Raw genomic sequence first — 22,947 nt, 5'->3', positions numbered from 1 at the left:
AAAATCTTCCATAACTTTTACAGCCTTCTAAGAGTTCTGTCTGCCTGACTCTCTCTGAAGGTTACAAAGTTCTCTAGTGGTAGGAAAGATGGTTATTTACTTACAAACTTATAAACAACTAGCTTCAATTTACAACTGAAGTCCAGCTTTGTTATAGAAGAATAATGATATATACAGGAGTTAAACAAACCCTTTGAAATTAAAATACATGACTCTTTGAAATTAAAATACATGAATAAATAACCAGGATAAATAGATCTGCAACCACAGTAATACTATTTCACACCTGAGTTCAGCTAAAATAAGACAACAGCAGTATGGGAGATCCTGTCATCTCAATTTTGCCATCTGTTTATGACATGCAGAAATTCCATTCAGGAACATGATAATCCCTGACCATTTCATGCTAGAGAGATATTAAAATCATACCTATGACTTGTTTTTTATGTAAGTTGTTACGCTAGCTCCCGTAAGGATTATTTGCAATGTGAAAGGGAGGCAAGGGTGGGCTTAGCAAAAGAAAATCAGGTGGGAGTGGGACTTCATGATTCCATCCATGACCCTGCAAAGAGGATAAGAAACTAGTCCAGATAATCATGTGCAAGAGAGGATGGTCTGCACAAGCTATAATGGGAAGAAAGAGTGGCTTTCTGGAAGTGAATGAGAAGTCAGGAAGGTCTGTGACACCAAACAGGAAGGATAGTCAATTCATTTGTTAGGGAATGGAGATGTGTATTACCAATTAAGAAGCAATATTCACAGCAGGAAAGTTCAAAACCTCCTTGCTTAAGCATTTGTAACCTTCTCATTATATTGATCTCCAAAATCCTGCTCAGAAATTAATCCAAAGGCAGGAAGCCTTTCGAATCAAGTATTTTTACTTATTCTGCCATCCTAACTCCTATATACAGTTTTTCAAAACTGGGCCTTGGCCCTTATTTCACGGATATATTTTTATTTCCCAGAACTCATGAGACCTGATGAAGTATCTGATATCCAGCTTTGCCAGGAGCTTTTTCTGTCAGGCTTGAGTGACTCAGCTTAAATCTGTGAACAACAAAATACTGTAACATTGATTCAACAATTCTTACAGCTCCATGTACCTTGATGATCTCCCTCAATCTTCCAAATCAGTTAACATGCTGATAAGGCTTTCTTCACTGCCTGCTGCCTTGCGTAAGGGATTTTGAAATAGCCTTTGACAAAGACTATGTCCCTATTTCAATCAATACACAGAGTGATATAAAAATGCTTCATAAAAGCATATTCCTGCACTACAATTCTGCCCAACAAGACAGAAGGAGGCTGAGAACTACATAGCAATGACAAAAAGTGAGAGAACATAACATGCACTTAGCTTACTGTATGTTTTATTTCACTCACTCTCAGTAACTGTGATTCCTTTAAGATGCATTAAATTTGTTCAGAATCTTTTTGTGAGCAGTACCTACTGGAACTGAACTTACCTTTGAACTGAGCTGAACATGCATACCTTCACCTAAGTTTTGCTCAGCTTTATGAGAAAAACGTCTTGATTCTCAAAGACAGATCAACAATAAGGGAAAACAGCATTTTCTTCGTTATTTGATATGTAGAACTATATACCATCTATGATCGTGCAGAAGTAATATATTCTCTAAAACATAATGGTTTTCAGTTGCATAAACTTTAAAACTAACTTCTTTCATGAAAGCACACTAAAACCCATTTTACATTCTCCCTTCATCTGTTTTTCACTATGTACAAAGCCACACACCTACGCTGAATGTAATACTTCAGTGATAAAACTACAGCAATGTAAAGCTTGGAGGCCCTTCCGAAAAACCTCCTGAGGCACTGGGAAGAACTACATTAGAGAAAGGTATATAAACACTAGTACTATCTGAAAAAAATAGTGGCTAAACATTTTGTCAAATCCACAAAACAGGTGTAACCTAGTATGCATATATAAATATATATGTGTGTGTGTGTATAAAAATTAGAAAAGGGAAATATGTTTATTTTCCTCAGGAAAGCAATTTGGGAATTTATTATTCATTACTATTGACATACATCCTAAGAATTTTTTATTAAAATGAAAGTATTTTCCTGTCTGAGACAAAAGGGGTACATTCTTCTTTGGAATGTCAAGAATCAATATCAGGAAGCCAATAAAAAATTGAACCAATACATTATACCTTAGTGCAAAATATATTTCCTTTTCTAGAAACACTGATTAGAATCTTCTACTACAAGAAATAAACCAGGAAAACTTCTACACCCTAAAGAAAAGAAAACAGTGTACAAGAAAGTATGCTTTGGCTTTAGTAAACAAACATTGACACACATGCTTACCCTCTGGTTAATGACCTGTGCTCAGAGAAGAATCCTGTACCTCATTTCTGAGGTGAATGGCATTTAGTTCACTGCATTCTTCTTCCTCTCCTCCCCAATCCATCTTCTTCTGCTTTTGTCTTATCCTATAACCTGATTTGTTGTTTATCATCTACCACTAATGCTTCCTTTACCCACTGCAAAAACGAAATCCTGCAGTCCATCTTTCTTTTTGGTACAGATTATCAAAAACGTAGTTTAAAAATTCTGTGGAAACACCACCAGTGGTATAGTCAGCCACAAACATGGTTTGCATCTCCTGGTTGTGAAGTATTTGGTATCTGATGGTATCTGACAAGGGGGTGCCTGAACTTTCTGAGCAAATTTAATATGAAACTTTGAACTCCAAAATACAGTAAATGGAGAAGAATTACTGCTTTAGCTTCATGGCAATGACTACAACAACATGTTAAATAACATGTACTGAAGTACAGCAAAAACAGTCATTATCATCAAAGGCCCTTATTTTTTTCCAGTTGAATTCAATGACAATTTTTCTGTTGATTTCAGCATAGCAAGTTGTATTTAATGCACTTAGGTAAACATAAAACACTGGTTTTGCAATGTCTCCTGCACTTAGACTTTGCTCTGTGGGATCAGTTCATTTTTCACTATAATTTAATAGTAAAATTCTTACTTGAAAGACAGCAAGCAAACCACAATTGTATTTTAAATAACCAGATAGCCAGTGATAACAGCAAATTAATTTACTTCTAATTCATGGAATTAGTTCATCTGGCTGTAAAAAGTTGCAGTTTTTCATTTACTATTGAATTTCAGTGGGAGCTTAGGAATCTTGGTTGAATAATGATTTCCCTTGTTATCTCTTGATACTTTCAGATTCACAACTTACCTTTGCCTCCTAATTATTATTATTAAAGCTACAATGTTCTCCAAACTTCACTTCTAAATCCATTCAAAAAACACTGTTTAAGGAATAGACAGATACTTCAAGAAAGTGGGTAATGGAACTGTTCCTGAAAGAGTATGTAAATGTTCACATTGTTCAACATTAGGTTGCATTTTTCCTCTCTGGAAGACATTTCAATTTCAAAGTTATTTGCAAATTATGTCTTTTTCTATTCAAAGAAACTAGTCTACACAAACTAGCAAAATCTGGAGAAACACATCTGATGGCATACTGGAACTTCTTGTTCTACGTCTTAAAAGTTCAACACTAAGCCACAGAAATTAAGATTTTTCTTGAGAGTAATGAAGGCTAAGAGAACATGGAAACGTTAAAAATTAGTCCCCTGAAACTAAAATGAAGATAAGAGGTAGAAATGTCTAAACATTGTAGATGATAGCAACCTAATTAGTGTTGCACACATATCAAAAGTATTCTCTTTTCTGTGCTTGCTTCTGCATAAAGTATATAGGTATGTCCTTTGACAATAGTTCCAGAGGACATGCTTTTATTGACCTTGTATAGCACAAGACAGAAATTCACAGACTGTAAACTTGTTAATTCTCTAAACAGTAGATGTCACTAAACTATTTCCATTTCCCATAGAAAGTTATCACATTTCACCCACCATTCTCCATTGCAACAGGACTATGAGGGTAGAGAGAATATTATTTATACTATGTAGGAAAGCTATGTGACTTTATGATCACCACAATAGCTTTCACAAATGCTAGCTGTATGTTATTTTTATCTTAGTTTCAATATCCTGTACTCTCATTTTTTACTTTTCACTTCCTAATTAGAGAGAGCCTGTCGCTCTCATGCAGTGAGTAGATTTATTATTCTACAAAAGATGTTATTCAAATGATTTTGTCTCAATAATACTTGTAAACTCCTAATATTTATCAACAAGAAAGTGGTATTGCAGTTAAATAAAAACAACCCTAACACAATACCATAACACTCAAAATGCTACAGCTTGTTAAATAGAATGAGGGAGTCTTAAGAAAATTTGCTTACATTCCTTTCGATTCCACTTGCTTTATTTCTAGCAAAGCTTACTCATTTTTTAAGAGGGAATTTTCTGTATCAGGGATACCTCATGAGAGGAAGATACACTTACTCAACTCCACAAAGGCAAAAAAAAATACATTTCATAATATGCATCTTCTGTAACGAGAAAAAAATCTAAACCTCTGAAATTTCTTATGAATTTTTTATAACATAAGAATTTCTTCTGATTTCTTACAATAAATATAATCCCTTCTACAATTAGCTTTTTACACTTAACTTTTCTCCCCACTGTCTATAAAACACTAATTTTTTTAATCTAAGAACTTTATTTTGGTTTTACACACAACAAGAACAGCTGTCTCACAGGAATAAAATAGATATGCTTCTAAAAGAACAGATCATGTAACTATGTACATCATATACAATATTTTACTACAGTATCTCACAGTATTCTGAACACATACTTTGTGTTGTCCTTTTGGACCCTCTGATGTGCTTTGGGACCCAAACATGAGTTCAGCATGGCAGAAAGTCCAGACTGTTATCTGAGATTTCTGGGAATGGATTCATTGTCACTCACTCAAACAGGTAAGAGCAGAAACACCAGCTAGCTAGTAAAACAGTTGTGCTATACCTATGCTGTAATAAGAACAAATAATACTTCCTTCCTAAAAAATTTTCTTTTTGCCAATTTTTTTTTCTCTTTCACATCTTAGCCAATTATGCAATAAAACCTGGAAGGGTAGGGACAATGGAAAGGAAAGGTATGAAATCTCAGAATGAGAAGCCCTGGACCATCAGAAAGTAAAGGAACTTTAAAAAGTGGGTTTAGGCTCATTTTCTTACAAAATATTGTCCTAAAAATGGCACATTTCCTTCCTTTTATATTTGTAGACAATGTATGCTCCTTAGCAAGGATTTCTCATGTGCTTCCTTCGTGATGCCAAAACATCTTCCCATTCTGTGTGCCCAGGAACCCAGCTCCATGCTCAGCCTCGCCCCTTCCCACAAAAGACTGGGCAAATGCCTGGAGAGTTGTCATCATCTCCCATCTGTAAACTACTCCTACAGCTCCATTCCCCCAAATATTCTGATTACAGAGCTTACATCTCAGTGATTTTCAGTCACATTATCATTCAGGCATTGAGGTCCTTGAATGAGGAAAGCTGACCATTTCATTAGAACAAGGATGTGGATTATATGGATGTAATTTTTTAAAATCAGTTAATACTGCAAAATATTTCATTTACAAATGATCTTGGATACCATGCTAATACTTACGTTATTAATTCAATATCATTGCTCTTATTTTCACTTATCATATCAAGTTACATTAGGTAAATTTTGGTCTGGCAGTGTGCCCATGAATGCACTGAATGGAAAACCCAACCTATGACCTGCCACCCCACCCCAAAAACAAAACTTGAGTTAGTACCATGAACTTTCAAGAAAACAAGAATGGGTTTTGGTAGTGTAAAAAATAGGTGTTTTCAGCTACAGATACCACCTCTGGAAGGTCACTCATTTCAATGCAGACCAGTTCACAAAGAGGCAAAAGGATGTTCCCAGTTAAGCAGTATATAATAAATTCCACCAAATATAAATCCACTGAGTGTCATTTCCACTTTCCACATGGGTTATGCTTTATTTAATGAAAAGACAGAGCAGAGAAGCCAAGAAACTCCAGTGGGCATGGAAGCCCTGAAATCTAAGGAACTCTTTGGCAGGACAGGACAAGACATCAGTTGGGGTGGGCTGGCAGGGGCAGTCTGAATGGAAACCTTGTTCTGCTCTCATCCCCAGTCAAAGGATTTCATTCACCAGGGCTGCTATATTAGTTTCTTTTAGAAGCACAAAATCTGCAAGTGTTAAATTAAGGTCTCAGGTGACATATAAGTTATACATAAATACACGAAACACTCATGGTTCCTTAAAAATACAATACAGAGTCAGTTGATCAGAATGTAGAAGTTACCTTCTAATGGTAAATCTAACCTCTAATTGCTAACTGAAAGATGAGATGTACCGAAACAGAAAGCGAAAATGGAACCTGTTACACATTCCTAGCTATTGTGAAAAATAATAGATTTTCAGCTTCCTCTGTATTAGCAGTTATTAGTGAATTCTGTCACCACATATATTTTATTACAATAGTTTATTGTCAATATGGACATTGCATTTTTTAAAATAACTAGGTCTACAAAATCACATGCTAAACAAATTATCTATTACTATCTTTAGTTTAACTCTTCATGTTAGGAAAAGTGACATACCAAAATCTCAAAGGTCTGAAATAATTGGATATTTTCCCCATTTTACAAGGAACACATAAAGGATAATATACCAGCACAAGCTGAAGAGGGATCACTAGGGAAAGTTTATTGTAAAATGAAAATATCAACCTGATTGAAACATTTAACTGACCCTTCAAAATATTAATGTAAAGAACTATCTTTGGCTGATCATACTGGATTACCCCTGATGCCATTCAGCTGATACATACTGTGTATTGGTTAGATGTAAGATGAAACCTAAAGGAAATTTCAATTAAATAAGATGAAATGTTATAACTGCCTTATCAAAAGAAAATTCAATCATGGAAAGAAAAAGTTAATTACTCTTTATTTATTTCATATGAAGAAACTTCAGTTTGCCATTCCAAACTGAGAAACAGCAGAATCTAATAACCTGTACTAAACTGGCTTCTGTGAACTAGAAATTATTAGTATTAGCCTCAGAACAACCACAGTTAAACAGCAACTTTGTTTTGCACTTGTATTAAAGATGCCTTATAATTTAATATTTAAAAAGAAGAGTAGCAAAATGGTAGAGGTAATTGGTGCTAGAAATTCCCAATGGCAAACAAAATCTGTCCTAATAGCAGCTGAATAAAGTAATGTGTTATTCTTAAAAAAAGGACAGCAGAACTTCCAGTTCTATCATTAATATGCCAACCATTAAGTTAATATAATCATATGTGTAGTCTACTGCTTATTTATGTAACACAGCAACACCAAAAAGCCACAATTCAAATACATATTTCCTATATACCATGACCACTGAATCCTCTGCTAACAGGACTGCGTTGCACATAATTCAGGAATATATGAAAGACAGCATGGTCTTATTGAGACAGCATGATATGTTGAGATTTACAGTAAACAAAAGCATATTCAGACATTTCTTATATCCTACTCTGACCATCCAAATCCATGCACCTGTTACTGTAATTACAAGCCCTCTGCAGCTGTGTCAAAGCTAAATCTGAGATCGCTAATTTGCCTTTAACAGAGGTTGGGGTGACTTTCAAATAAAGCACACAAGGGGAAGCAGTATCAATCTCTACAACAAATACACAGAGTCCACAAGGGAAAATTGTATCCCTCTCCCTTTTTAAGTCTTTTGTTATTCAACTATGCCAGAATTCAATAGCTTAGGGAAACAGATAATAGATTAGAAGGAAGCTCACTTTTTATTCAGAAGCAGCTCTTCATCATATTTCACATCCACTTACATTACTGCATACTTAGAATTCAATAATTTCTCTAATTTATTATAATGAGTTTGAAGTATACAATATTCATAATACTTAATTTAATGGGTTTGGATACTTACGTATCCCCTGTTTTCTGTTTTTTTCCTCAGTACATTCAGATCAGAATCATACAAGCTCATTAAAGAAAAAAATAATCATGTTGCTCAAATAAGATCCCAGACAACCAGAAGTACCAATTCAGAACTGATTCAACTTTAATTGTAAATCGACTTCTCTAGGACCAAACCACGTTTATGAATGTGACAGTGGAGACAACTGAAAATTGCAGGAAAAAAACCCTTGAAACCCCTTGAAAATCTATTTTTAAAACCTGAAACCTGGTATATAATACTCTAATCTATTCCTATATGGCAAGCAGAGTGAAATGTAGCAGTGTTCACCTGTCTCTCCTCCTAGATGACAGCAGTTGAAGACCACTATATTAGTTATTTTGGGGGTTGGAAATACCACATTTTGAATAAACACGGGAGTGTGAAAACTATGAAAAATGATTTCCTGGAGCATTTGAAAGCATTGACACTTTGTATTGATAAATGTTATGGTGCAGAATGCAGTTTTAATAGCCACTGACAAAAAAAGGATCTTGTGCAGACCAACTACCTCAACAGCATCGCACCCTCGGAGCGCAGAGACAGGCTGAAGACTCCAAGCGCCTCGGTACAGCATTAGCAGAGTGTCAGCAAACACTGCAGCCTTAAGAAGGGTGCAGCATTCCCTTCTTGCATTAGAAGCAGGGTGCCAAGCAGCACTTTGAGGGGAGCAGCGCCACTGTTTTGGCAACAGTCAATGCTTTCTTAGTTTGCTTAGCAACAACTAGGACTCCCAAGAGCTGCTCTTTGAACGTTTTTTGGAAAGAGTAAGCAGACAGATCCTCAGCTACCCACAACAGAGCTGGGAGAAGGAGGGTTTCTGCAATCTTCCTCTGTACTTGCAATCTGGATCATTTGTCCAAATAAACGCTATGCATTTGTAATAGTTCTTCCATTAGTACCTCTTATGACCAATAGACCAAATAAAAAGTAATCAATCACCTGTGTAAAAACTGCAATGTTATAATTGTACAGTATCTTTATAATCTAATAAAGTCAGTGGAAATACTGGTTTTAGTGGAAAAAAGCTTACTAGTAAAGAGGCAACATGGAAGGTTGCATAAAGCACATCCATACTGAGAAATAAAAGCTCAATACGTGGTACTGTAATGTGCCAATCAAATTCAAAGTTTGACTGAGAATTATTTTATAGATACAAGACAATAAATTTTGGTGGCTTTTTTTTTTAGCACTAACAACATACCTACATAAAGTGGCCTTCAGAAAGTAACAGTTCTTCATCGAAGTTCTCATTTCTGGTTTTAACTTTAAATAGAATGGAAATATTTCTAATATTCATATTGTAAAAAACACACTTTGAAACATCATTTTATATAAAGCAGAGACATGATCTTATAAATAAGGCTTAAAATTATAATTATTCATTAGATTTATGTGGTTTTTTGACTGTACTACTGACAATTCTCTGAAAGACTTATTTGTTGAAGCATGTTCAACTCTTATTATTAACGCAACAGTAAAGAATTTTTTTATTCAGTAATAAATGATTAAATATTTTCTATGGAAGAAAGCTACAGAAATGGAATCTCATGTCATCATTTAATTTTATACATGCAGTTCTGAATGAATCATAAAAAGCTAATTAATAATGGCAAATCAATGCTTGCACAATAAACCTAGAAGAGTCCATCTAATTTATAGAAACACAAACTCATTTCACTGAAATGTAGCCTTTCTTTACAAGTCATAACCAGCACAGAAAATTACAGAAACTACAATAAAAGTCTTAGGTATTGCAATTGCCCAGGAGGAAACGCAGTATTCAGAGAAACATGTTGTGCTCATGGAGAATAAGCTACTTTGGAACAGAACCAAAGCAGTGATTCCACAGAGCGCTGAATTGCTTGGAACCAGCCAAAAGTACGCACAGACAAGTATGTAGCTCCTGTCTTCCACTGGATTTAGGTAAAGAAATCAAGCAGGCAGGTTCTTCCCTCTCCTTAGGAAGACGACCTGCTCAGTTTTGGAGCTAAACCATCACTGTCCTGCTCCTAGGAGACTTGAATCACTACTGTCACACTAAACTGAACCGCATCTATGCTAAATTGAATACAATCACTTTTCATCCTTTTTTCTGGTAGCTGAACTATTGTCCAGGAAGAAATGGAAGATATGCAGGAAAGGAAAAACTAACTTAACTATATAGTATAGTTCTTAAGGCATTCATGGTTATGAAAGTTCTGAAACCTCTTTCCAAAATTCTTTACATTAGCAGTTACCAGACGGAAGAGGAAAAAAAGTTCTGGGAGCAGAGGAGATCAGGCAAACTAGATTAGTAACACGGAAGCAAGTGTTTTCCACAGAGCCAGGATTTCATAGTATGAAGCTAAACTAACCACTTTTAATTTAATGTGGGGTTTGTAAAGGGTAGAAAACTAAGGCAAAAAGAAGCAGTAGTAGTATGACTAAAAATGGAAGAACTGGACCACAGAACAGGATTATCTTACCAACCATCACATCTTCTTTAATTCAGAATATTGGAGACCTCCAGAACACAAATGAATTGACTGAAAGGAAAACTTGACTACAGAATATACCTTGAATACAGTCAGTCCATACCTTGTCATACATATAGAGTGTATATTGAAAATAAGTCATTTGAATCCAATACCAAATTTATGATACATTTGGCAGATGCATAGTTGAAGGTTACTGCTGGTAACTTCAGTGAAAAACTGACATTGGGAATGTTTATTAATTGATCACTTTTAATATTCTTACTTTTATTATAGCTCTCTCCTAATAATGCATCTTCAAATGTATTTAAACACAGAATGGTTTGGGTTGGAAGGGACCTTTAAAGAGTCCAACCCCGTTGCCACGGGCAGGGACATCTTTCATTAAATCAAGTTGCTCAAAGCCCCATCCAACTTGACCTGGAACACTTCCAGTGATGGGGCATCCACAACTTCTTTGGGCAACCTGTTCCAGGCTCTCACCACCCTCACTGTAGAACATGTCTTCCTGATGTTCTATAGAAACCTCTTTCAGTTTAAAACCATTGACCCTTGTCCTGTTGCTACCTGTCACTACAGGTAAACAAGTTTTTCTCTGCCTTTCTTGGAAGTTCCCTTTATACAGTGAGAGGCCACAATGAGGTCTTCCTGAAGCATTCTCTTCTCCAGACTGAAGAGCCACAACTCTCTCAGCCTTTCTTCAAAGCAGAGGTGTTCCAGCCCTCTGACCATTTTTGTGGCCCTCCTCTGGACTCGTTCTAACAGGTCTTTCTTGTACTGGAGATTCCAGACCTGGACACAGTACTCCAGGTGGGGTCTCAGGAGAGTGGAGTAGAGGGGAAGAATCACTTCCCTCGACCTACTGGCCACCCTTCTTTTGATGCAGCACAGGATTTGACTGGCTTTCTGGGCTGCAAGTGCACGTTGCTGGCTCATGTCCAATTTTTCATCCACCAATAACCCCAAGCCCTCCGCAGGGCTGCTCTCAAACCATTCATCCCTGAGTCTGTCTTCATACTGGGCATTGCCCTGAAATAGATGCACAACCTTGCACTTGGCCTTATTGAACCTCATGAGGTTCCCATGAAATTATTTTAAAAAATAAGCTGGTTCTTAATGTATTTGTAAATGCTCTTAAACAAGGCAAAAATCAATCTACTTCTCAAGTAAAGCAGTGAAACTGCATGCAGAAGACTATCAAGGAGCACAGTAGCTAAGTGAAAAAAAGAAAAATATTTCTGCTAGTTTCAAATAGAATTATATATGTATTACTTGTAGATAAAGCTACAACACAATTTTCCACTCAGAAATATGTTCAAGACCTAACTGTATCTTTGATTTTGAAAGGTTGTACTAACTATCAAATGATAAAAACAGAGGAAATCCTACACAAAATTGCTTCTCTCAATATTAAAATATTTTTCCAATTGAGTTCTACCATAATTTGAATTATTTTCATTACAAAATGATGGTGGTAAAGAGAGGGGAGAATAAAACAAACAATAGGTATCTCCGAATTGTCTGAATCGGGTGGTTGCAGCTACTCTCCTATACTCCCACAGGATTGGTTTAGAAAATAAATACAATTTACAGACAAATGCATTCATCACATACAAATCAGATACTGGAAAAGAAGACCACTCATAAATGAACCAGCTGAAATTATCACATCTCCATCCTTATCTTGTGTTTCTAATTAACAGAAAAAATGGAACTATCTAAACAATAGCATATGGTAAAAATGAAAAGCAAGAAACAATTCTTCAACCTCATGTTAATTAAATGAAGATGAAATGAACACATTCTTCTGTGTATGTTCAACCACTCTTTTTTTTTCTTTTAATAACATCATTTCTTGCAGCTTTTTTTTTTTTCCTTTAAGCCCACTCATTTCTGCTCTTTAAACAGAACAAAGAGAGAGCAAAGAACAACTGGTATCTGGATGCTAGAGGAGATGAAAATGCAGATCAAATAATCATTCACATGCATTAAGCATTGTAAGTCTGACAAATTTTAACTTTATATTTGCACCTGCTGAAACACCATAGCACACACAGAAATAGAACACAAACAGAAGATTAGTTGTTATACTGGCCTCACTACTGAAAGGCTAAGTCATACTTTGATTCAAACAGCAATTTCAGAAAGCCAGTACAGATTTAGGTAGGATTTTAAAATATAAAGGCTAAGTATAGCTAGTGCAGCTATAACTAAAAAGTGGCATTAAAAATAATTTTAACAACCTGCTTAGCAGCCTTTACTTTTACATTAATAGCAAGTCAAATGCACATGGTACTAAATTATGGTCACCTAAACTACTAAAAAAAGTGAGGATTCTGAACAAATCTTTAAAACAACAAATAGAATACTGCAGAAAAACAATAACATGATGCAAAACAATTTTGTTTTCCTACAACCTACATAATAGAAACTATTTCTAATTATATGTTGCCGACCCTTCTTAATCAACAGTAATCAAAGTCTATGGGCTTTTAAACAAAATAAAAAACATTCTGCTGCTTAGTCCATTTTCTCTCTAGTTAATTTCCTTACTTCTTTTTTACCTGAGAACCACTTTCAGTTGACGAAGTTTCTGACAAAAAAGAACAGGTTTATTTTTCTTTCAAAAAGTTACTATTCTTTTTACGCAGTGCTACATCTTCGTCCTACTTTGAATTAAATTGTTCCATTCTAATCTACATGCTCTCAACATTAAATTCACCCATGACTGATTTGTCTTACCTGACCTAAAAAGGAGGGAACAAGGGCTCCCAAATTCCTTCTGCAGACCATGCAGTCACATAGCTGCACCTTCAGTGCTCGAGTAAGGAGGGGCTGAAGCTCCAGTGGGGTTCTGAGTCCTGAACACTTAAGAGCTTGCTTACAAAGCACTAGACAGTTTGACTTTTCGGTGCCAGCCTGCCATTCCCTTGTCCAGTGTATTTGCAGCACAGCACCAAGAGTGTTGTGCCCACTAGTGTGCAACAGGTTCAAAGTACCCAGCAAGCCACAGGTGCTCTGTGCTTCTATGGCAGACAGGGTTTCTAGACAAATCTATCTCCAGCCATTCCCCGGGGGGCCCAGAAATCCTGGATAAATGCTCAAACTCCTCAAACAGGGAACAGACCTAGAAAAATTTTGTGTATGCTAATCCTACTAAAATGCAGTTTAGCCTTTGGTAAAACACATTTTAAAACTTCATGAGCTACTTTCCTAGCGAATTAACCAGCTAATTAACCTGTATTACCAACACAACCACCGCCCCCCCCCCCCCCCTCCCCCGCCCCGAATTGCCTCTGTATGCATTGGCAAGTCTATGGCACTAATAAAATAGATTAGTTTACAGCTCTTTTTCCTGACTGGAGATCTGTATGAGATGTTTGTATTCAGCTTTCTAACTGAAAACAGTGAAACAATGAAATCTTCAATTGGTAAGACATTGCTACGTATGTCTTCTTTCTGAATTATATTCTCTGAATCACAATTAGTTTACGAAGTAAACACACCTTAACAAAAGCTATTCCTACTCACTGCTAACCACCAGTGTGTTTTTCAGAGATACACTGAAGCCACATTGTCATCTGTAGTAGTTAAAACAGTACTTATCCACATAGATAAGCAGGGATATCCTTTTTCCAGAGTTAAAAAATAAAAGGGGGGGGGGGAGGTGGGGATAACACTTCTCCCAAAATAACTGTTTCTAAAATTATCTATATTTTGCAGGCATCACACTATCGTTTAATGAATATATACCGTACCCTTTTTCAGTAATTGCAATTACCAACTAAGACAGTACACAATACAGTTCTAATAAATTTCAGTTATGCAGCTATTACTTTTCCCCTTGGTTTTATTTTCTAAGAACACAGGACTTCTAAACAGGCACTTCTGATTTAACATTTATCTGACAGTTACAGAAATTATTAAGCACTAGAGCATTTATGAGGCTAGTGTAAATCACTAATGCTGTTACTTGCTCTGATTTTTATACTGTTATTTTCTTGGCAAACAGAGCCAGCCTGAAACACATTCTACTACGACAGAATGCTGGGACCTGAATCTTATTTTCCCCCCATGGTCCTTACCGTACTTTTCTGGGATTTCCCAAAATGAATATTCCATAGTTTTCCATAGTGAACTAGGGTTTTTTTCTTTCAGTGTTTCTTATATATCATGGTCTTGCCGAAGTGTTTCAATTAACTTGTGTTTCAGAATAATTTTCCAAGTTTTTAAAACAGCATAAGATTACTATTCTATTTAAGTTTACTTAAATCAAGTTGAACACAAAAAAGAGCAAAAAATATATAAATGTCACTTATTTTTTTATAAATTTTTGATAAACAGGTTTTGAACATTGGAATAATGTTTTTAAAGCTAAATCTACTTCATGACCTGCATAACTGTAACTGAAAAATTCACTGTTGATAAAAATCTAAGAGAAATGTCACTGAGGTCTCCAATAACAGCATTCAACAGAATGGTGCTAAATATGAAATGGACTGATTATGTCAGTGAAGTTGCACTCAGTTCATCTACAAATGTTCTACAACGCGAAGTGGAAGTCATCAATATTACAAATGAAAACTTGTTAATGATTTTTTCTGTAAAGTGGTTTATCATCACGTTTACATCTCATATTTCAGCCATATCATTGTAGCAGGGCATATACTGTGATATTCTGAGAGAAAAATAGGTGGAAATTAAGTATGTTCCCTTTGATACACACTGAGTATAATCAGCTCCACAGCAGAGTCAAACTGGAGAAAAAACAACAAAACAGAAGGGTAGGAACAGAAATAAGGTACCCTGAGAGCATAATGCCTGATAATCTTCCAGACTTTAGAGAAAGCAGTCCAGGCAATTAATATTTTAATATATGGAACTCTAGTTTTTCTCCCTTTTATTATCTGAGAAACGTGTGGATTTTTCTGAGGCACACTTCAAATGTAACTTGATTCTTTGTTGGCCATGCAAGTATCAGTAAATTTCAGATAGGATATAACCCTCACAGATTGCTATTTGCCATGATTCATTGTCACGGTATGAATTGTGCTCCTTATAATGCAAAGCATTATGGTGAAAAATCATTATTAACTTATATTAATAGCAACAAACTATACAGATCAAATAATGTAGTACTTATTTTTACCCAAATTAACAGAACCGTTGTGAAATAGACAAGCAATAATGACCTGATTTCAGAAAAAGTGTAGTCTTTTTTTTTATATTGTAGGGATCACTCCTGTTGATAATAAGCACCATATACACTTAAACAGCTAGCATTTCCAATGATCAAAATTACAACAGTGAGAAAAAATATGTTCCTTACCTATGTATACAATTTTTAGATTCAAGATATGCCATACCAGAAGCAGCATCTAATGAAAATTTCACCAACTGTTTGGTTTTTAGCTCATCCTTCTTTTTTCTTAAAAAGGACAGGAAATCACCTCCTAGAAAAACAGACAGATTGACAGTAAGACATGACAGATAGGATACTCACATTTATCTCTCATTAGGGGTGCGAGAGCAAATAAAAAGCAGTTATTAGCTGTTCTCCTCAACCCATCAGCTTGAGGTTAGTCTAAAAAAAAGGAAGGAACTCACCTTTCAAAATGCAGTTTCCCTAACTTCCCTTAAATACTAGATGCTTAAAAGTGAAAACTGCACAGCATGTTTTTGATATACCCAAAATCTTCACCACTGTACACTAAATACAGACTTATACGAAAACTGCTGACAAAAACAATGGATAATTTGTAATAAATATACTTCTCTAATCACAGAATGGTAGCTGTAGGGGATTATAAAAATGGTGAATAAAGAGGTGAGTTCCTATTAGTTACATGAGATTAACTGATTTTTAATTGATCATTTGCAGTGGTGTTTCTCAAATTCTACACTGATGTGTTTGGAGAGGTAACAGTGTTTTACTTCTTGGGCAATATTAACTGCATATTTGACACTGGTAATTGAAGGCAAACAACTATTACTGTGACTTCACAGTCTTCTGCCTTGGAGGAACAAAGTTGCTGTCCTCTTGTCAGAGGAGGGGAAGGGGTCAGCATGAAGGACTTCCAAAAGGGAATTTGCAAAAAGAGTTTCTGAAAAACTGATTTAGGACAACAATAAGCAGGACACTGCAAAGCCATGTTCTGATTGACATAACTGTAGAAAAGATTTTTTCTAAAATATATTTTATTGTCCCAGGCAAAGATAAAAAATTATCGTGGAGCTTTCCACATCACACTATTTATTTGCTATTGTGTAGCCAGCCATTGCTCTGGTCTTTGTTTCCTTTCACTTTGCACTGAATTCACTATAGTAATTCTGTCTTGCAAGTAACACACTGTTACAGAATTTTATATACTGCTTTTCTTAGTAATGTGAAAACATACTATAGATTAAAAGTTTCATACGGGATTTTCTTAGGAGGCCATTACTATTTGTATTTCATACTGTAAGAAATTAAATGAGAGAATATTAAAAAAGAAAGTCTGCTGTTATGAAGTGTAACTGTAATGCCCTTCAAATATTAGGTTGAAGTAGTTGTAAAATGGATTAGCACCTTAACTGCCAACTGCTTTGTTTATTCATTTTGCCTGGCACCAGGCTTCTTTTAGTGCAAACGATCTGCATATGATGGCTTTATAGGCTGTCCCTTAATGAAAACTCCCAGAAAATACGCACCTGATAAACTATAGATAAAACCCACCGTTTCCATTCTCCTTGATTCCTTTTTTTGTAAACACAGCAATACTACAGGAAAGCCAGAAAACACTTTATTTTCACAGAATCATATAATAGTTGAGGTTGGCAGGGACCTCTGGAGGTCATCTGGTCCAACCCCCTGCTCAAGCAGGGCCACCTAGAGCCAGCTGCCCAGGACCATGTCCAGATGGCTTTTGAACATCTCCAAGGATGGAGACTTCTCAACCTCTCTGGGCAACCTGTGCCAGTGCTCGCTCACCCTCACAGGGAAAAAGTGTTTCCTGATGTTCAAAGGGAACATCCTGTGTTTCAGTCTGTGCCCATTGCCTCTGGTCCTGTCACTGGGCACCACTGAAAAGAGCTCTTCTTTGCACTCTCCCTTCAGGTACTTATACAGATTGATAAGATGTCCCTGAGCCTTCTCTTCTCCAGCCTGAACAGTCCCAGCTCTCTCAGCTTTTTTTCATAGCTGAGCTGCTCCATTCCATCATCTTGGTGGCCCTTTGTGGGACTCTCTCCAGTGTGTCCATGTCTCTCTTGTACTGGGGTGCCCAGCACTGGACCCAGCAGTACTTCAGGTGTGGCCTCACCAGCGCTGAGCAGAGGGGAAGGATCACCTCCCTCGATCTGCTGGCAACACTTCTAATGTAGCCCAGGATAACTTCAACTTGGTGTCCACCAGGACCCCCAGGTCCTTTTCTGAAAAGCTGCTTTCCAGCTGGGTGGCCCCCAGCATGTACTGGTTCCTGGAGTTGTTCCTGTTCAGGTGCAGGACTTTGCACTTTCCCTTGTTGAACTGCATGAGGTTCCTGTCAGCCCGTTTCTCCAGCCTGTCCAGGTCCCTCTGGATGGCAGCACCACCCTCTGGTTTATCAGCCCCTCCTCCCAGTTTGCTGTCATCTGCAAACTTGCTGAGGGTGCACTCTGCCCCATCATCTAGCTCATTAATGAAGATGTGAAACAGTACTGGACCCAATATTGACTCCTGGGATACACTGGTAGTTACTGACCTCCAATTTTCTTAATACTCTGATTCCAGTTGAACAGGTGAATAAAATTAACTGACACAGTCTTTCTTCAGTGACAAACTTCTGGCAATTTTTAAAAAGCAGTGCACATAACAGCAAAACACGGTCTGTTTAAAGCATATACAGTCTATTTTCAATTTGAAAGAGTAACAAAGGGTTTGTATAACCACAAAATGCAAAACCGTGGATCATCTAAGTATTTAAAATTAGACTGCCAGAACAAATGAAGTGCAAGGGTGAAAGCAAAAGTGAGTGATCTTTTTTACCTGCAACGCATTGGATGCTCTCATGTTGGGCCAGCCAGGACCCCTCAGGTGAGCACAAAAATACTGCATCCTGAATACACCAATAATGCTGCTGGCACGCATGAAGCCCACAATGCCCTTTACTCCCAAGCTGTGTAACACACAGATGGAAAATCAAGAGCTGACTGGATGCCCTTGACTCTAAAGCCAATTTGAAATACCCTCTGTTTTACAAAAGATAGTTACATACACTACATTTCCAAAGTCTGACAGAGTGAATCTTGGGACACTGAATTTTAAATTCTAATGAAATCTTAAAAGAACAGAATACTATTGCAATCCGGACTGGGTAATGGTCACCCTTCCTTTAATCTGAGAGGTTACTAACGTAGTCTGGTAACTGGCAAGAAGTAGGTATTGCTAGAATATAAACACTCCATTGAAATATGTATCATTTCTTGCACATGTAAACAGAATTATTCTGGTTACAGCAGACAATTATTAACAATAATTTTTAAGCAATTCCCCTCTCCCACACATACAAACAAGCTGATGAAAATTATTTTGTTTATATAGTAAGAACTCACTGCTCTGTACATAGGAATAAGCTTTTAATTAGTAAGTATCATTATACGCCTTTATGAATCTGAAAGTCTCCCAGTCTTGACAAATCGTGGTATTACTTGAATGAGAACAGTAAATCAAGGAAGCTTACAGAAAAAACATATGAGACTATCCTAAAAAAACCCTACCCTCAATTAACCAATGTTCCAATATTGAAGATTGAGAATTTCTAACAACTTACTGCAGGAAGAACTGAAAAGACAGATAAGCTCAGTTTGATATACTAAAAAAAAAGATGCCTTCTCACACAGCCATACTAAAAATGAAGGAACAAGTCCTAAGTAAGAAAGGTGTATTTTAAAAAGTGTTATAACAACCTCAGTGTGAGTCTAAATTCATATTCCTCACAATTCATACAAATTCTTTGTACAAATTATTTACTGCTCTCCACAATCAACAGTAAAAAATCTGTTCTCAAATAACAAGCTACCAAAGATAACAAGGTATCAAAAGAAAAGCTAACCATATCCGTTAAAAAAATTAGAAATAACACGTTATAAATTTGTTTCTAATATGCTCAGGCAATCAGATCAAGATCCTAATTTTCATCAGTCAATTTCTGAACAGGATTAAAACCTGCTCAGATCCTTACATCAGAATATGTCAAACTCACAGAGTACAAGACTGTAACTTCCTAATGCAATCATACCATCAGGAAGTGCTTTAGATTTGCTAATTTTCAGTGTTTGGCATGTACTGTATGAACTTCTAGAGTTTTGAGCAAAACCAGCACAGTATACCTTAAGTTGTATACAGTGTATTTTATGCCTGTCATCAAAACACCTGTCTTAGAGTCTCAATAGTGAAAAAAGTCAGCAAAGGTGTTTTCACTAGCAGTTCTGTTTTCTTGTATCTGTCCTTGCATAGAGATAGCAACAATGTCTTTTAAATACTCTGTTCAATATTGATTTGAAGGCATTGTTAGATGCAGACAAAATAAAAGAACAAAGCGATATACATTTCATTCTGTACAAGGTATGCCATTTTAGGTTAAATCTAATTATCCTAATCATTATCATACCAACATAGGCTTAAGTGTCTGTCCTTTAACTAACAGAATTTCTCTTACTAGTCAATTCTGACTTTTACTGTCTACAGTGGCCAATGTTCCAGCTATTCATCTTCACAGGAAAGCATCTACATGAATACCTTCAAAGCTGAGTTAAGAGGATTTCACTGCAAACCCTTCAGCACAGAACTATAGCTACGTAATATCTTTATGCTTCTTAAAACAAGTTTAAATATAAAAAACTCTAATTCACTGTTTGGAACACATAGTGTCAGAGCATTATCTCCAATATAATAGCTGTTGATAAAAATGAAATAAACAGACCAATCAGACTATGAAAAAAATGAAACAAAACTAGATGACTGCATAATAGTAAGTAATGCTTTCTCTTATACGTGGAATTTCCATTGTATTTTACACAGCTACCTGTTATTCCAGTTAATGGCACACAACACTACAAGGAAATGAGGTCTGTTCCAGCCACTGTAAGTACTACAGAAATAATTAGACCATTACAGTATTATCACTAAGCAGAAATCAACTGCCTGTTTTGGGTTTACAGGAGGATAAATAACAGTCATTGAGTGTCTGCCTAATACAACAGAATTATTTTACTAAGTAGATGACAAAATGCAGTGCATAAGCAGAAGCTCCATGAGAGCAGCCTGATATAATTGGATTCCTGAAAATAGTCCTTCATGTATTTCACTGTGAATGTGAACTATTTCTCACTATATGCAGAAATTTTAAGAGTGAAAATACCACATATCAGCACCTCTAGTGTTGGTCATACTTTATAGCATAAACTTTATGCTATATGTTAAGCAGTATTTTATGGCAATATAACAGTTCACTTAATGGCGCTCACAAAAGTAAGCTAATGTTTCGCAAGAGAAAAAAAACTATCTGTGATCTATGAGAAGAAATAAAAATACAAGAAACAGCAATGAAATACCTTAAATCAGTTTACAAGATATTTAGTTATGGCAATCTCTGACTTTAATGGCATTTATAATCAACTGTGAGTACATATTTCAGTGTTCTCCTGAGCTCATGCCCAGAACAGTACCTACCTACGTGTTCTAGGCACTCTCAGCATTATTCTGATAGCCAGTATTGATAGTGAATATAATTAAAATACAGTTTTGAAATTATGGTGGGAAATCTCCCGCTTATTGATATCTAGATATACAGACATACATTATTTATATATCTCTCTATATTATCACACCGTTTAAATAATGTTATCAATAATAATTATACAAATATTAATAAATGTGTTAACAAAATCGCAATTATTAAGAATGGTATGGAATTATATATATTCTTATTTGCATATAAGCTTTAATAAAGTGGGACAGTTTCCTTTATTAAACAGCCTTGATAAGTAGCAGTTTGTTTAAAGAGTGCGCTTAATTCTTCTTACATTTATACACACATTAATCATGCAGATGCAGCATGCTTCTGGCCATAACATTAACATAACATTCTGGCCATGACATTAACTGTCACCTAACACAGAGAAGCTCCATGACTCAATATTTGTAATTGTTTTATAAGCTATTATAATATTATTGTAATGACATTTATCTGCACCTGTAAGTATTTATACATATGGTCAGTCTTTTGACTAATGTAAGAAATTTAGTTGCTTTATTGCCCAGTATCTTAATCCCATATACATTATCAACAAAACAAACCCAAACACAGGAACTTAAAACTATGATTTTAGAAGACTAAACATTCATCTGTAGCAATTCTAGAAGGTAACTTTTTAAGAAAGTAAACAGCTATTTAACAAACTATTAAAAATGTAAGGGTTTAGAAATGATGAAGCACTCATTTTCCTTAAAATAGTGTGCCTTCACTTTTCAACTAATGGATCATTTGTGTGTAATGCACTGCTCTCACTTTTTAAATTTATTTTATGTAAGTAGTAACAGAAACCGTAAATAAACCCAAGTTTTTTCAACTGCCTACAGAGTACTATTGTGAAATCCAGTTAAAAATTCATTTTTCCTGTTAAGCAACGCAAACAGAAGTTGCTATGATCAAGAGTTAAAAGAATGGCATGCATTGAGAGCCAAGGACATGATTAGCAGCAGCAAATAGGTAAACACAGAGAAGATGTTGCTTGGACCAGGACTGCAACCCAGATGACTTTTAGCAGAAGACCTGTGATGACACCACAGTGGAGATGACTCACTAGCACAAAATAACTACACTACAATAAAACGAAGATGAGAAGATTACAACACATTACATGTGCTATTTCACTTCCTTTTAATGGGATGACAGACTACAGACATACAATATTCGAAATGAGGAAAATAATGACAATGGTCAGCAACCTTGCCTTAGATTTAAGGCGGATCAAATAAGCTAGCGTGTGAAGCCAATGATTCTACCACATTAACTACTCCTTCCAAAACAGCATAAAAGCCTGTCCAAAACCAAGTCTGTCATCATCTGTCAAGAAGAAACCAGAACTCATAGCAAGACATCAACAGCCAGCATTCTTTGTCCTCTGTGCTGCACAAAATAATCCTGCCCAGACTAACTGGACTCTGTGCTTTGGTACTGTGGCTGTGAGGATATAGGACTGTGAATGCATAGATACAACCTACTTCAGAAATTAACTAAAAGGAAAATCATCTTCCCCCAAGAAGTCTTCCATTCAGTTTTGTTTCATGAATTCCTCCAGTTGGACTATGCTTCAGAAACAATAATCACTAGCCTTGTAAGAGACTCCAGATTAGAAAGTAGTGATAGCCCATGTGAAACAGAACACACATGAAGAACAGGGGGTTTTAATCTAAATAAAAAAAATGAACATTTTTCAAATGCAGACACATTAAATAATAAATGTTTTTACTTAGAAGTTGTTCTAGGTAAAGCAAAAATAATGTGAAGG

General features: G+C 35.9%; 1 protein-coding gene across 1 annotated transcript in view; it reads right to left on the bottom strand.

Moving 5' to 3' along the window:
- The window catches only part of FER (FER tyrosine kinase), a 180,528-nt gene that overhangs the window by 27,808 nt on the left and 129,773 nt on the right, over positions 1 to 22,947 (bottom strand). Inside the window, exon 16 of the mRNA XM_059833349.1 lies at positions 15,746 to 15,869. Coding sequence (XP_059689332.1) covers positions 15,746 to 15,869 — 124 coding nt within the window. The remainder of the gene's footprint in view (positions 1 to 15,745; positions 15,870 to 22,947) is intronic.

This window comes from Gavia stellata, chromosome Z (genome assembly GCF_030936135.1).
Source record: "Gavia stellata isolate bGavSte3 chromosome Z, bGavSte3.hap2, whole genome shotgun sequence".
Classification (NCBI taxonomy): Eukaryota; Metazoa; Chordata; class Aves; order Gaviiformes; family Gaviidae; genus Gavia; species Gavia stellata.
This window is presented reverse-complemented; position numbering and strand designations above follow the sequence as displayed.